Source organism: Anolis sagrei, chromosome 6, assembly GCF_037176765.1.
Source record: "Anolis sagrei isolate rAnoSag1 chromosome 6, rAnoSag1.mat, whole genome shotgun sequence".
Lineage (NCBI taxonomy): Eukaryota > Metazoa > Chordata > Lepidosauria > Squamata > Dactyloidae > Anolis > Anolis sagrei.
The window spans coordinates 58,071,749-58,088,650 of record NC_090026.1 but is presented as its reverse complement, the minus strand read 5'-3'; the positions used below and the strand labels follow the sequence as shown (position 1 = coordinate 58,088,650).

At 43.3% G+C, this 16,902-nt stretch overlaps 1 protein-coding gene across 2 annotated transcripts in view; it reads right to left on the bottom strand.

Annotated features, from left to right (window-relative positions):
- Positions 1-16,902, bottom strand: part of RPRD1A (regulation of nuclear pre-mRNA domain containing 1A) — a 55,339-nt gene that overhangs the window by 29,611 nt on the left and 8,826 nt on the right. For both annotated transcript variants that reach the window (XM_067470135.1, XM_060781422.2), the window contains exons 2-4: positions 12,528-12,657; positions 11,719-11,825; positions 11,537-11,628 (exon numbers count right to left, since the gene is read on the bottom strand). In XM_067470135.1, the coding sequence (XP_067326236.1) occupies positions 11,537-11,628; positions 11,719-11,825; positions 12,528-12,657 (329 nt within the window). The remainder of the gene's footprint in view (positions 1-11,536; positions 11,629-11,718; positions 11,826-12,527; positions 12,658-16,902) is intronic.

The following is a 16,902-nucleotide window of genomic DNA, read 5'->3' as shown; positions in this document are numbered from 1 at the left end:
CACACCGAAATATAGAATGGGCCATTGGGGCTCTGGGTGCCAAGTTTGCTCGTGAACAATTGGTGTGGGTTGCAGTGGTCTCAGGAAGCGAGTAAAAGTATTGCAAATCCCATCATTCATGGTTTGCCCTCCTCCAAACTGCAATATGATGTAGAGTGGGTTATGTGGGCTCTGTGTGCCAAGTTTGGTCTTTTCGGTCTTTGTTAGGGGCCGCAGTGGTCTGTGGGAACTGAAGGGTGTGAAAGTACTACAAATCCCATCATCCATCATCAATCTCCCCAAACCTCACCAGGACGTAAAGGGGATCATGGGGGTTATGTGTGCCAACTTTGGTCTTGATTTTTATTTTGAAATTTACCAGTAGCGGCTGCATTTCCCAACCTCAGCTTATACTTGAGTCAATATGTTTTCCCAGTTTTTTGTGGCAAAATTAGATGCCTCAGCTTAAATTCAGGTTGGCTTATACTTGAGTATATACAGTGTTCCTCCTTTTGAGAAAAAAATCAGGATAAACGTGTTAGATGCAGAGCTGCATTACAATATATATTGTGGCTGCCACATGATTCTTCCAATCAGTGTGAGGAGGGACATAGTCAATTCTTATGTAAAACACTTAAATATTGAAAACTTCTGGAGAAAAATATTATGTCCCTTGTGGCTTGCTTACATGATGTTTATGATTTATATTCTCCAAGATGTTTTGGACTTCAACTCCCACCATTCCTGACAGCCTCGGGCCCTTTTCTTTCCCCTCTCCACCATTTAAGAATGTTAGAATGTTGAGGCTAGCCAATCAAAAACCATATGCAAATTATACCGCAGTGGTCTGTGGGTGGCTATAAAGGCTCTAACACCAAGGATCTTTTTTTTTTCAGGGAGAAGGAACAGGGAATTTTGAAATAGTGAGTCCAACAAGCTGCCAACAATTATAAGGGAACATCACACTAAGGATCACACCACTTTGCCACCAATTATAATGAATGTCACAGGAGGGAGGTTGATAAAACAGGGAAAGATATACCTGTGTATATATATATATTTGAATTATATCTGAATTGAGAGCTTCAATTGGGAACGCTGCCACCTTATTGTCCAATTTCAGGCTGAGTGGTATGTGGAGAGGATACTTAGTAACACCTTTTTGTGTTACAATAGTGTTTTTTTCCTTCAGAGGGTTTAAATTACCAATGACGTTCACACACAGGCTGTTGTAAAGTGTTAACTATAATAAAACGTTTATTTAACAGGCTTAAACTTCTTCTGGTGCAAATGTGTAGGGGTTTCCATAAGTTACTGGTACATAATCTTCTGGTTAAGTTGGATGTACAATTCTTAGATGGATTCTGGGTTCAAATCTTGATGTTAACAAAACAGGAGATTATCTCAGGAAATTAATCGCGCATAATAATTCCAAACAAAATGCCCCCCCCCCTTCTGGAATCTAGCCAATAACCTTTTGGCCTAGTCTTCCTCAGGGATAAAGAACAGACCACAGACACAGGGTCCAGTTCCACTATCTGTATTCTTGCTATCTATTTCTATAGCTCTTGAATACCACAAAAGATTAACCCAGCTCTCCTATCTAACATCAACCAACTGTTAAACCTGCTGACTACCTAACTGCCAATTCCCAACTGCCAAATTCAAGACTTGAATTCAAAAGGTACACTTTTTTCCCTTAACTGAATGTTAGGCTCCGCCCCCTATTCTTACCCAATCCTGGCCATCCAGTCTTGGCTTCCTGGACTAGGACACGCCACCTCTAGGAAAACCTATTCTAAAATGGCGTCTCCCTGTTTCCTTAATCTAAAATGGTCCCTGGGGCTCCGCTAGGCCCACATCCTAACTGCTAAAGGTAAGGATTCATTACAGTGCCCAAGAGTTTTAAAGTACTACAAATCCCATAATCCGTGGTACACCACCCCCAAACCACACCAGGATGTAAAGTGGGTAATGGGGGTTTTGTGTGCCAAGTTTGGTCCAGGTACGTTGCTCGTGCAATTCACAGTAGCCTGTGAAAGTGGCAGCCAATCAGAAAGCTGCCACATACACACATACAAGCATTCACTTGTATTATAGACTAGCTTGGGGACCTGGCACTGCCTGGGTTATTTGAGAGCGGCATTGTGTGGCAAAGGTGTTCTTTATTAGTTATCAGTTAGTGAAGGTACTGCGAATCACATTGTACATGGTCCATCCTTCTCCAAACAGCACCTGGATGTAGAGTGGGTCATGGGGGCTTTGGGTACCAAGTTTGGTCTTCATCAGTCACTGGATGAGGGTCACAGCGGTGTAGGATGTAAGTGAAGGTACTTCGAGTCCCATCATCCATAATCCTCCAAACTGCACAGGATGTAGAATGGGCCATGAGGGATCTGTGTGCCAAGTTTGGTTTTGTTCAGTCATTGGATAAAGGTCGCAGCAGTCTTGTGACATGCGTGGAGGTACTTCAAGTCCCATCATTCGTGGTCCATCCTCCTTGAATCTGCACCAGGATGTAGAATGGGTCGGTGGGGCTCTGCCAAGTTTGTCTCGATCAGTCATTGGATGAGGGTCGCAGTGGTCTCAGAAAGTGAATGAAGGTACTGCAAGTCCCATCATCCATGGTCCACCCTCCTCCAAACAGCACCTGGATGTAGAGTGGGTCATGGGGGCTTTGGGTACCAAGTTTGGTCTTCATCAGTCACTGGATGAGGGTCACAGCGGCGTAGGATGTAAGTGAAGGTACTTTGAGTCCCATCATCCATAATCCTCCAAACTGCACCAGGATGTAGAATGGGCCATGAGGGATCTGTGTGCCAAGTTTGGTTTTGTTCAGTCATTGGATAAGGGTCGCAGCAGTCTTGTGACATGCGTGGAGGTACTTCAAGTCCCATCATTCGTGGTCCATCCTCCTTGAATCTGCACCAGGATGTAGAATGGGTCAGGGGGGCTCTGCCAAGTTTGTCTCGATCAGTCATTGGATGAGGGTCGCAGTGGTCTCAGAAAGTGAATGAAGGTACTGCAAGTCCCATCATCCATGGTCCACCTTCCTCCAAACTGCAGCAGGATGTAGAGTGGGTCATGGGGGCTCTGTGTGCTAAGTTTGGTTTTGATCAGTCATTGGATGAGGGTTGCAGTGATTTCAGTAAGTGGGTGAAAGTACTGCAAGTCCCATCATCCATGGTCCAATCTCCTCCAAACTGCAGCAAGATGTAGAGTGGGTCATGGGGGCTCTGTGTGCCAAGTTTGGTCTTGATCAGTCATTGTGTGAAGTCGCGGCCTAGTTTTTACCCCTCTGTTTGCTCCCTGGAGGTGGACTGTTCCATTCTACTAAGTTTTAGAGTAGTAGCTTAGGATCCCCCTAGAGGCCGAGCTCTTTTGATTCAGCCCATTCTGGCTCAGAGCCTGGTGGAAGGACCTTTCATTCCATTCTGTTTGGACATAGCTTGTAGTAGTTAGCCAGAAAGTGTCTAGTCTGGCTTAGCAGTCTGAACAGGCCATCCTTAGCACATATTTGCCTCATAGATTAGAATGTATTTGCCTTAGAGTCTATAGATTATAGTATAAGTTATAAAGAATTCACCTGTATTTGCCATATAGATTAGATAGTACATGCCCCAGAGTTTATAGAGTGCTTACCTCATAGAAAATATAGTTGTTGTTACCTCAAAGCACATACCACCATTATACCTAATAGCCTCCTGTTATCTATATTTACCTCAGTTATACCTTATACCTGTTCCTTACTATTCTAATTCTATACCATCAAATTTCAAACTGCACCTTTGTATACCTTGTTTTGATTCACCTTGATTGTTCAGTAAACTTCATTGGTTAATTTTAGTCTCGTCTCTAGAGTTTTATTTTGGAGATATTAAAGTATATTTAGGGCATACCGGTGGTCACTGGGAAAATAGCCGGGCACATATAGTTTTCTCTTCATCTTCCGGGTGTGCCATCATACATTGGATGACGGTCGTTGTGGTTTCAGTAAGTGAGCGAAGGTACTGCAAATCCCATCATCCATGGTCCATCCCCCTTAGAACTGCTTCAGGATGTAGGGTGGGTTATGAGTACTCTGTGCGCCAAGTTTGGGCCTGGTGTGTGATTTTTAGGGGCTACAATGTTCTGTGGGAAGTTAATCAGGTGAAGGTACTGCGAATCCCATCATTTGTGGCCCATCCTGCCCGAAACCGCACCAGGTTGTAAAATGGGCCATTGGGCCTCTGTGTGCCCAGTTTGGTCCTGATCCATCATTGGTGTGGGCCGCAGTGCTCTAAGGTAGTGAGTTAAAGTACTGCAAGTCCCGTCATCGGATGTAGAATGGGTCTGCATGCCAAGTTTGATTTTTGATCAGTCATTGGATGAGAGTCATAGTGGTCTAGGGAAATTAGTGTATGTACTCCAAGTCGAGTGAAGGTACTTCAAGTCCCATCATCCAAGGTCTGCCCTCCTCCAAAGCACAGTAGGATGTAGAGTGGGTCATGGGGGCTCGGTGTGCCAAGTTTGGTCTTTATCGGGGGCCACAGTGGTCCCTGGGAACCAAACCATTTGAAAGTACTACAAATCCCATAATCTGTGGTCCACCTCCCCCAAACCATACCAGGACATAAAGGGGTTTCGTGGTGGTTATGTGTGCCAAGTTTGGTCCAGGTGCGTCACCCGTGTTGGTCACAGTGGCCTGTGAAAGTTTGGTCTTGATCAGTCATTGGCGAGGGTCTCAATGGTCTCAGGAAGTGAGTGAAGTTACTGCAAGTCCCATCATCCATCTCCAAATTCTTCCAAACCGCACCAGGATGTAGAGTGGGTCATTTGGGGTCTTTGTGTGAATTGTGGTCCAGATCCATCATTGTTGGCAGTTGTAATGGTCTCAGGAAGGGAGTGCAGATATTGCAAATCCCATCGTCCATGATGCATCCTCCTCCAAATCACACCAGGAGGAAGAGTGCGTCATGGACACTCAGTGTGCCAAGTTTGGTCTTTATCAGTAACTAGCTTGTGGACCTGGCGCTGCCCGGGTTATTAGAGAAAGTGGGTAATGGCGGTTCTGTATGCCAAGTTTGGTCTTTATTGGTCATCGGATAATGTTTTCAGGAAGTGAGTGAAGGTACTTGAAGTGTCATCATCCATGGTCCACCTTTCTCCAAACAGCAGCAGGATATAGAGTGGGTCATGGGGGCTCTGTGTGCCAAGTTTGGTCTTTATCAGCCATTGGATGAGGGTGGTAGTGGTTTCAGTAAGTGAGTGAAGGTAATGCAAGTCCCATCATCCAAAGTCCAAACTGCAGCAGGATGTAGAGTGGGTCATGGGGGCTCTGTGTGCTAAGTTTGGTCAAGATTGGTCATTGGATGAGGGTTGCAGCAATCTTGGGAAGGGAGTGGAAGTACTTGAAGTCCCATCATCCACGGTCTGTCCTCCTCCAAACTGCACCAAGATGTAGAGTGGGTCATGGGGGCCCTGTGTGCTAAGTTTGGTCTTGATCAGTCATTGGATTAGGGTCGCAGTGGTTTCAGTAAGTGAGTAAACGTACTGCAAGTCCCATAATCCATGGTCAACCCTCCTCCAAAACTGCAGCAGGATGTAGAGTGGGTCATGGGGGCTCTGTGTGCCAAGTTTGGTCTAGATTGGTCATTAATGAGGGTTGCAGCAATCTTGGGAACGGAGTGGAGGTACTTGAAGTCCCATCATCCATGGTCTGTCCTCCTCGAAAGTGCACCAGGATGTAGAGTGGGTCATGGAGACTCTGTGTGCCAAGTTTGGTCTTGATCAGTCATTGGCGAGGGTCTCAGTGGTCTCAGGAAGTGAGGGAAGTGACTGCAAGTCCCATCATCCATTGACAAATTCTTCCAAACTGCACCAGGATGTAGAATGGGTCATGCAGGCTCTCTGTGTAAATTGTGGTCCTGACCCATCATTGTTGGCAGTTGTAATGGTCTTAGGAAGGGAGTGCAGGTATTGCAAGTCCCATCGTCCATGGTGCATCCTCCTCCAAACTGCACCAGGATGTAGAGTGCATCATGGAGACTCAGTGTGCCAAGTTCGATCTTTATCGCTAATTGGATGAGGGTTGCAGTGGTCTCAAGAATTGAGCAAAGGTACTGCATGTCCCATAATCCATGGACCATCCCCAGCCAAACCACACCAGGACGTAAAGTGGGTCATGAGAGGTCTATGTGCCAAGTTTGGTCCTGATCAGTCATTGGATGAGGTTAACAGCGGTCTCAGAATGTGAGTGATGGTACTGCAAGTCCCATCATCCATGGTCCATCCTCCTCCAAACTGCAGTAGGCTGTAGCGTGGGTCTTGTGTGCTCTGTGTGCCAAGTCTGGTCTGTATTGGTAATTTTCTGACAGAGCCTAAGGCCTTTCCTTTTCTCTCTTTGTCATCTCGGAATCTTGGAATTGAGGCTGGCCAATCAGAGACCATATGCAAATTTCCTTCTGTCATGTCCCTGTTTCTGTCATGAACCCTTTTCTCCACCAGGGGCTCCTGTTGAAGCAGGCCAATCAGGGATCATATGCAAATAGCACCACAGCAGCAGCCAGTCAGAATCTTGGAACTTTCAGGCTGGCCAATCAGAAAGCTGGCACATACACCGCCACACATCCGCCGCATACAAACTTTGACTTTTATTATATATATAGATATATAGATATAGATATAGATAGATAGATAGATATAGATAGATAAATATAGATATAGATAAATATAGATTGTCCTGTGATATGCCTAAACGTGGACTATCTACAGACGTCACACTCAACTCCTGCAACAATTTCATAAGTATTGCCTCCAAAACATCCTGCAAATGTCTTGAGAGGACAGGAAGCAAAGACCACCAGAATTGAAGTGATGCTCCTAACGCCACCAACTCCGCTGAATGCCTGATCACCATCTCCCAAAGCAGTTACTATACTCCCAACTCAAGAATGGGAAACGTAATGTTGGTGGACAAGAAAAGAGATTTAAAAATGGGCTTAAAGGCAACCTTAAAAACTGTGGCATAGACTCCAAGAACTGGGAAGTCCTGGTCCTTGACTGCTCTAACTAGAAGTCAGCTGTGACCAGCAATGCTGCAGAATTCAAAGGGGCACGCAAAGAGGGCGAAAGAAAGAAATGTGCCAAGAGGAAGATGCATTGAGCTAACCCTGACTGGGACCGCTTTCCACCTGGAAACCGATGTCCTCACTGCGGGATTGCCATAATCAGAAAAAATGGGGGAGGGGGGGATGACGACGACGACGACTTTTTAAGCAAATCATGAAAAGTAGTTACATCACATAAAATAATTTAAATTATATGGTTCATTTTATATTTTATATAGATTTAATTAATTAAATCAAATTTCTATTAATCTTCGTCTAGACTAGCCGCTTTTTCTCTTCATCGAACTGCCTTATTCCCTATTTGACTTGGACTGCCTTGACCTTTCTGCCTTCTCGGTTGCCTGACTTGGACTGACTAGCTTTTCTCAACCTCTCTTTAATCCTGACCCGGACTGGACTCTCCAATCCTGACCCAGACTGTACTGGTTTGTTTTCTCTACCTGCCTATTTCTTTGATTGTTCCGTCATGTTGGTTACCACATCGTTCAAGCAATGTGCTAAACCAGGGATCCTCAATTTTTTTAAACAGAGGGCCAGATCACCGTCCTTCAAACTGTTGGAGGGCCGGATTATAATTTGAAAAAAAAAATGAATGAATTCCTATGCACACTGCACATATCTTATTGATAGTGCAAAAAACACTTTAAAACAATACAACAATTAAAATGAAGAACAATTTTAACAAATAAAAACTTATTAGTATTTCAGTGAGAAGTGTGGGCCTGCTTTTAGCTGATGAGTTAGGATTGTTGTTGTTTTGTATTTTTCAAGTCATTTCAGACTTAGGTTGACCTAGTGCGAGGGCCGGGTTAATGACCTTGGAGGGCCATATCCGGCCCCCGGGCCTTAGTTTGAGGACCCCTGTGCTAAACTGTCCAAACAATTTCCCAGATAATGATGGCCATTCTCTGTGCCTAGCCTGCTTGGGCGAGGGACACTTGTCCCAGGCATGTTCAATCTGTAGGGCTTTCACACCAAAGACTAAAAAAAACGAGAATCAAGGTTGAAGGCGGCCCTACATGAATGGGCGCTCCTACCATCTGCGCCTCTGTAACAGTTTTTTGCGGTAACAGAGTCCTCGGGGCCCCAAAACCTACCTTCATTTGCCTCCAACACTTTGGAGATGCCTAAGAAAAAATGGAAGAAAACCAAGGTGGAAAGCCGCCAAGATGGCACCCAGTCTTCTCAACAACGGCTGAGCCTTGCGAAAATGGCGCAGGCAGAGGAATAACCATATGTATGATTCACATTGACCACGACAGGGGAATTTATAGTTACAAAAGAATACCACATCTGTTGGAAACACTTGAAAGCCGTGCCAATACACATTTGCAGAAATCAGGCTCCATCGATAAACTTTGGTGGATACTCAATAATGCAAGTCAGTGTGAACACTGGAATGAGCACATTTTAGTTTGCAATGAATTCCATTAGTAGGCACGATAAGAAGTTTGAACATCAAATGCGTGACACTAAATTGATCCGACAAATTTAGAATTCCGATGAGACTAAACATAGTTATTCAATATCACTTTTCAAGTTGCAATGATACCTTATTCAGGCAATGACAAATATGGATAAATACACAGGGAAGGTAGCATGCTGGGCCTAACCCCCTGGGTGCTCTGGGAGATATAATATGAGGGTCTTTCTCATATTGTATTTCTCTGGTTCCTAAAATGGCTCAATAGAGTTCTCCATGTAAGAAATAATTCCAGTTCCTTATCGTTTGTTAGGCCATGAGCCTGACCAGGCAGATACAGGAGAACACCATGTGGCCTCCTGCAGATTGGCCCCAGTCTGAGGCAACAACAGCCCAAGAGCGTGAAGCCCGACATGAGATCTGAACAAAATGGAGACAGGCCTACAAATGAAAGCTTCCTAATATACTGGCAAAGGTTATAAAGATTACTGCAACACACTCTACGTGGGGCTGCCTTTGAAGACTGTTTGGAAACTTCAATTAGTCCAGCGGGAGGCAGCCAGATTGCTCACCGGAGCGTCATACAGGGAGCATACCACCCCCCTGTTGTGACAGCTCCACTGGCTGCCGATCCAGTTCCGAGCACAATTCAAAGTGCTGGTTTTGACATACAAAACCCTATATGGTTCCGGCCCAGCGTATCTGTCCGAATGCATCTCCCTCTACGTCCCACCTCGGAGTTTAAGGCCCTCCGGGGAGGCCCTGCTCTCGGCCCCGCCTTTATCACAAGTGAGATTGGTGAGGACGAGGAGCAGGGCCTTCTCGGTGGTGGTCCCTCATCTATGGAATTCACTCCCCGGGGAGATTAGATCATCACCATCCCTCCTTTCCTTTAGAAGGAAATTGAAGACGTGGATTTGGGACCAGGCGTTCGGGCAATCTGGCAGATAGATAAATAAAGGATGACGACGACTGATTGGAAAATTGTGGAATGAAGTTGCGAATGTTGAGCATAAGATTGGTTTTTTATTGATTGTGATGTATATTGATTGTTTTAACTGTCGAAACCGTTTTAATTGCTGGCTATATTTTTATCTGTATTACTGTGCAGGCATCGAATTGTGCCTTTTGTAAGCCGCCCTCAGTCCCCCCTTGGGGGTTGAGAAGGGCGGGGTAGAAGTATACGAAATAAATAAATAAATCTGAAAACAATGTCTAGAACAAGATGGATGCCTCCCAATATAATGGCAAGATTTAACACGAGGTCTGAAAGAAAGGAGAGCTACCCTGCCCCCCAATATAATTGCAAAAGCTAAACCTAACATGAGACCAGGAGCCCCCAGTGGTGCAATGGGTTAAACCCTTGTGCCGGCAGGACTGCTAACTAAAAGGTTGGCAGTTTGAATCCAGGGAGTGGGATGAGCTCCCGTCTATCAGCTCCAGCTTCTCATGCAGGGACATAAGAGAAGCCTCCCACAGGATGATAAAACATCTGGGCACCCCATGGGAAACTTCCTTGCAGACAGCCAATTCTCTCACACTAGAAGTGACTTGCAGTTTCTCAAGTCGCTCCTGACATGAAAAAGAAACCATGAGGCCAAAGCTCAACTCCTAACATGAGGCATGCAATAAAATATAGCCCACAGTATGTGATGACATAGTTCAGGGGTCCTCAAACTTTTTAAACAGAGGGCCAGGTCAGAGTCCCTCAAACTGTTGGAGGGCCGGATTATAATATGAAAAAAGTATGAATATAAACTTATTAGTATTTCAGTGGGCAGTGTGGGCCTTCTTTTGGCTGATGAGATAGGATTATTTTTGTTGTTGTTGTTGTGTGCTTTCAAGTCGTTTCAGACTTAGGTTGATCCTGAGCGAGGGCCGGGTAAATGACTTTGGAGGGCCGTATCCGGCCCCAGGCCTTAGTTTGAGGACCCCTGACATAGTTAATGAGTGGAATTGCCTCTGCCTTCCTGGGGCTGAGAGGGTGTGACTCCCTCCAGACAACAATTCATTAAGCATTATTTTAAAGGAAGGAGTTGTCTACAACCTTCCTCTGTGGCCTACCAATCATGATTTGAGTTTGAGAGAGTGTGGCTCACCCAGGCAACAACTTATTAAAAGTTTATTCTAAAGTGGAGGAGGGATGGCAAACCTCCTCTGTTACAGGATGTCCTTCTTGAGGCAGCCCAGGAAGGAAACTCTGCTTAGTGAAGCCACCCAAACCTCCGGCCCAGCCCTTATGCTCTGCAGGGAAATCCCTGCCAATAAATATCAAAGGCAGAAACTGCCCAAATTGTAGGGTGTCTTCTTGGGGCAAAGGCATAGCAATGGGAACCCTACTCTCTGAAAAAGTGGGGAGGAGCAAGGAGGAAAAGGCCTAATTTCCCATTAGGAAACTGCTTCCTACCTCACGCTGAAGCAATCACAGCAGGGGGGCAAAGCAGCCTTAAATAGCCTGCAGCTCTGTCCCTATCAACTAACCCTTTCATGAGGGCCTTCAAATCCTCCCCCACCCCCCACCCCGGGTCCCTTAGGCTTTGCTTACCAGTTATGGGTGCGCCAACTTGGCTGCTTCCACTGTACCGGTTATTGCTGCAAGTAATGACAATGTGAATAAATTGTCAAAATTTGCTAGAGATAGTGCTTGCAGTTCTGGAGGGACTCGTTTACATTTTGCTTTTCATAGACATAGCATGGGGATTTAGTGCACCAGTTAAAATTCATGAGTAAACCATGTTTTTTTTAACCTGAAAATTTCAGAAGGGGTGGGGGGAGTTTTTGTTTTCCCTCTTTAGGGCACACTGGGAATCACAGTTCAAAAATATGCGAATAGTCAGAATTGCTATCCCCTATCAAAGGAACCAAGAGATTACAACTGGCCTCCTTCTTTCAGATTATCAGAATAAGTAAATAATGTACATACACACATTTCATTCAGAAGAACTCAAAGTGCAAAAAAATGTGTCCAACAAAAACTTGGAAACAAGACTCGGGCTCAGTTTTTACTTTTGCAGACTATTTGTACCTGTGGAGGATCACCTGAAGAGCTTTGTGCTGAGCAGTTGTCTTCAATTTTTATTTGGTCATATGTACGTTTCCGTGGATTTTTCTCACCATCTAGAAATGAGAAAAACATTATGCATCTAAAAAGTAGTTGTCATATGTCCACCATAGGAGATGAAGTTGAATGAGCTGAAGTTTACTTACACAAAGCCTGTTGAAGCTGTTCCAATACATTATTGTCATAAACAGACCTTTCTTCCCAAATAGAGAGCACTCGGCCAAGGTGCTTCTTACAACTCTCATCAGTTTCACTGCAGTGAGGAGAAGTGCAAATTCACCACAAATACCAACGCAAGTAAAGACAGTTAACAGAAGCTATAACTACTATACAAATTTATTCTCATGCCTCCAAAACTTGTTATATGGAGAAAATCAGAAACACACTTCTTCCAGTTTACTCAGGATCAATGGCCCTGCTTTAACTACTTTTTTGTTCATTATAATCACTTTATGCCATATCTGAAAATATTTGCAAGCATCTCAATAAAATAGACAACTTATTATTTTTTTTAAAAAAAATACAACACATACATGTAACTGAAGTTTCTCTTTTCTGTCAAATATTTCCGTTTAACTACTTTTAGAAAATGGAAAAAAGTTTATTTAATATTTATATTTTTGCTATACTTCTACCCCTTCTTTACCCTGACAGGGGGACTGAAGGCAGCTTACAATGGCACAATCACCTAAACATTTCAAAAACTGCAACACATTAAACAGAGTTAAAACAGATTTTAAAAGTTAAAAACTTAGAAAACATGCCGTCCAAGTTCATGGTCTGTTCCATGAAAATTCTAAAAACTCTTGTTTTATTAATGGAAGTCAAACAAATGAGCTAAATCAGATGACCACAGATTTATGGCACTGTAATACATTACAGTTCAATATTTTTAAAGACAAACATTTTAATGGTAGCCATATCACTTAAAGAACTCACAAAAATGAAGTTGTACCTCGAAACATGCTTAAAAGCCTCCACTATGACAGGTGCAAAGTCTTTTGTAAATTCTGGTCCTTTTCTTTTGCTGTTCTGAATAACATCATTTGCCAAATACAAAAATGTCAGCTTCCTATTTGGTTTTGCTAAAATAGAAAAGACAAGGAAGTGTTACAACAGTGTAAAACAATCATTACATTTACTGCAAATGTAACTAAATATATATTCCATTATAAACCAACAAACTTATAGGTTACACTTATACAATTATTTCGACACAATCGCCATATAGCATGAATATCACCTTCCTTGCATATAAATAATTTATTTACCTTACTTATATAAATATATAAATTATAAATAATCACTCTCCTACATGAACATGCTGTATTCATGTATTCAAACAAATTTTATATTCATACCTTTAAAGAAAATATTATCCCAAATTGTTTGGAATCTGAAACAAACCTGATTAGCATTTTTACAATTCCTTGCAGCTTACATGTACTAAACTTTTCATGTTATACTAAAGTTGAATGTTTTCTTAAAAAGGCATATTGCTCTCAAATAGAAGTTGATTTGTTTTATGAAGATACCTATATCCCATATTTTCATAAAGTACCCAAGGCAATGCATATCAGTGGTAATAAACCATACAGTAATAAAAGAGTGGAAATAGCTCATCTGAGGTTCTGAGGTGATAAATATACAGGGTGAGGCAGCATAACTTCCTTTTTTAAAATTAGTGCCATTCAGTCGGTTGAAGACGTAGCGGAGCGCTAGTGGTCTCGTTCGAGAGGCGGGAGTATAAAGTTTTGTCCTGACACAGTTCAGTCGCCATCATGCGTTGGAACAGTGAGGAGCATGCTTTTGCCATTGAGGCCTACTTTTCGAGCGGATTTGGAGTGGTCGGCCCGCTCTCCAGATTTGGCCCCTTGTGCTTTTTTTCTATGGGGTTTTTTTTTAATTCTGTGTTTATGTGAACTGTCCAAGGACCGACAACATTTGAAGACCAACATCCAGGAAGAAATTGCCAACATAATGCCTGCTATGCTGGCAAGAGTCATGACAAACGGCAGAAATCGGTTTACTCAGTGTATGGAGAATGGGGGACGTCACCTACCTAATCTGATCTTCAAAACTACGTAAAACAAAAAATTAGGTATGCGCCTACATTATATATATATAAATACTGATTCATACAATGGGTTTTATTAAGTTTTGAAAAAAGGAAGTTATGCTGCCTCACCCTGTATATGTTATAGGTTGAGTATTTATTTATTTACGATATTTCTATCCATCTTTCTCAAGCCTGAAGGTGACTCAAGGCAGCTTACAGCCCGGCAGCAATTTGATGCCATAAGTCTACAATATAGAATTAAAACATTTAAAATAAACATTATAAAATCCCTTTAAAAACCATTAAAAACAAATGAAAACCAATGCCTTCATTGTTAATCTCATTGTCCAATAACACTGTCTGAGTTGTTCCATATTTCAGTCTTACATAGTTCCGTGTTTGTCTATTGCACTGTGTTTTTAAAGGCTTGTTCAAAAATCCTAGTTTTTACTTTTTCCTAGGTCAGGAGGGAGGGGGCCGATCTAATATGCCTAGGGATAGAGTTTCATAGCTGAGGGGCACCCACTGAGAACGCCCTGTTTCCCATCCCTACTAGTCACATCTGCGAAGAAGGCGGGACTGAGAGCAGGGCCTCCCCAGCCAACTTTAAGCACCTAGATCAGGGGTCCTCAAACTTTTTAAACAGAGGGCCAGGTCACAGTCCCTCAAACCGTTGGAGGGCCGGATTATAATATGAAAAAAACAAACAAAAAACATGAATTAATTCCTATGCACACTGCACACATCTTATTTGTAGTGCAAAAAAAACCCCCACTTAAAAGCAATACAATAATTAAAATGAAGAACAATTTCAACAAATATAAATTTATTAGTATTTCAATGGAAAGTGTGGGCCTGCTTTTGGCTGATGAGATAGGATTGTTGTTGTTGTTGTGTGCTTTTGAGTCATTACAGACTTAGGTTGACCCTGAGCGAGGGCCGGGTAAATGACCTCGGAGGGTTGCATCCGGCCCCAGGCCTTAGTTTAAGGACCCCTGTCCTAGATGGGACAGATAAGCTGAGCTGGAACCATTTAGGGCTTTATAGGCTGAAGTGCAAAGGGCCAGAGAGCAGCATGGGAACAGATTATATAAGTCTTAAGCATTTGTGAAGTGCAGATAGATTGTGCAAATTTGCAGTCAATGGGTTTGTAAAGTACAGGTAGATTGTGCAAATTTGCAGTCAATGCCAGTAAGAACCAAATAGTTAATCAAGTCTAAAGTGTTGCAGTTCAATGACTCCAAATCTGCGTCTTCCCACTGAGGTCTTAAATATAACAGATCTTTAAGGGTCCATGGTTATCGGTGTATAGGTAGAAATACAGAATAAGTACCAGAGATAAGCCCCCCCCCCTCCCCTGAAATAGTCCAGGCCCACAAACCGATCTTTCTAAATTGTCAGCAATGGTGGTGGATGCTGAGAAGGCAACAATGGAAGCCTGTGGAGGGCTGTGGAGCCGGCTTCCAAAATAGCTGGTGTAGACGAGAGATAGTATATCACCCAAATAGTATAATAAGGAGCAGCGGTAGATAGTTGTAGTCCTTGGGATGGTCCGGCAACGATGGTAAACGCCAGTGGGACCTCCGCAGCAAACAGTCTCTGATCTCCAAGATGGCAAGTGCTCGTCGTGTCCTTGCCCTCAGTGTCTTGCACAAATTTCACCCGGCGGTCACCAAAGGTATAATTTAGGCGGCACAGCTTACTCTCTCAGCAGAAGAGGTAAAAGGCCAGCAAGGTAAAGAGGCATCCGTGTGATTGGGGGGGGGGGGGGAGAGCAATGGAGCGGTGGAACAATCAGGGGCGGAGTGGGAAGCAGAACAAGGATGGCCACAGTGGATGGAAGCCATGCCAGCCAAAGCAAGCAGGCGGTGTCCGGTAGACGGGCTTCTGGATGTCATCGGCGGCGGTGGTAGTCTCTGAGGGTGGCGGTAGCGATAGTGTGGCAACCTCCATAGCCTTCTGGAGTCACTGGCGCCAACAGAGGGACGTTGGCAATCTCTTCCACAACCAGCCAGCTGCACAGGAAGGCACGGCCTGGTTCCAATCTTGTAGCCACAGGGTGATAGCTGGGCCCAAGGCCGATCAGGACGGTGATGGAAAACATTGGGACCTAGGCTAATCTTAACAATGGTAACCAGTGACCAACAGTGATCAGTGGCGGGAAACTGCGACAGAGGATGGTATGTCAGTGGAAGCAGGCAACAGCAGGTCAGATTTTGAGGGGGAAGGGAGCCGGCTGTGACGAGATGGCTGTGCTCAACCAACATAGAATACCAACATAGAATACCAACATAGAAAATCTGACATTATCTGCTTTGAACTGGGTTACCCGAGTCCACACTGCCATATTCCAGTTCAAAGCAGAAAATGGGGGATTTTATTCAGCTGTGTGGAAGTGGCCCTAGGGCCCTTCCACATAACCGTAAAACCCAGAATATCAAGGCAGAAAAAACCCAGAATATCTGCTTTAAACTGGTTTATCTGTGTCCACATTGCCATATATCCCAGTTCAAACAAGATATTGTGGGATTTTCAACCTTGATATCCTGGGTTATATGACTGTGTGGAAGGGGCCCAAGTCAAAGTGTTTGGGACCTGAAATGTTTAGCATTTTGGAATACCTTTATTAATGAGAAATTTTGGAGATCAAAGTCAAAACATGAAAATCATTTATGTTTCATATCGTGCCTAAAAGTTATTTTATATAATATTTTTAAATTAATTTTGGGCATGAAACAAAGCTTTGGTACACCGAGCCATCAGAAAACAAAGGTATCACTATGTCAGAATTCCAACAATTCTGGATGACTTTGTAAGGGCTTTAGCTTTAAGATGAAAAATGACAATTGTAATCCCTCCTTTTTCCTTTGGCCTTGTGCACCACTAAATCTCCTGACTCCCAAGATTCTATCAAGTTAATTCAGACTTTAGACTTAAAGGAATTCACTAACAATATTTTGTACAAATGAGGAAGTTCACTTTTTTGGATGATCTATTGGTGGAATCTGTTTTGATCAAGACAGATTTTTTATTTGGGAACTGAGATCCAATCTACACCGCCATATAAAATCCAGATTATCTGATTTGTACTGGATTATATAGCAGCTTATATAATCCAGCTCAAAACAGATTATGTGGAATATCTGACTTGATAATCTGGTTTATATGTGTCAGAAGTCAATTTCTGACAGCATGAAGACATCATAAATTCTCTCTGTGACATCCTGACTAAATAAATTCTCTCTGTGACATCCTGAAGCCAGCAGAGGGC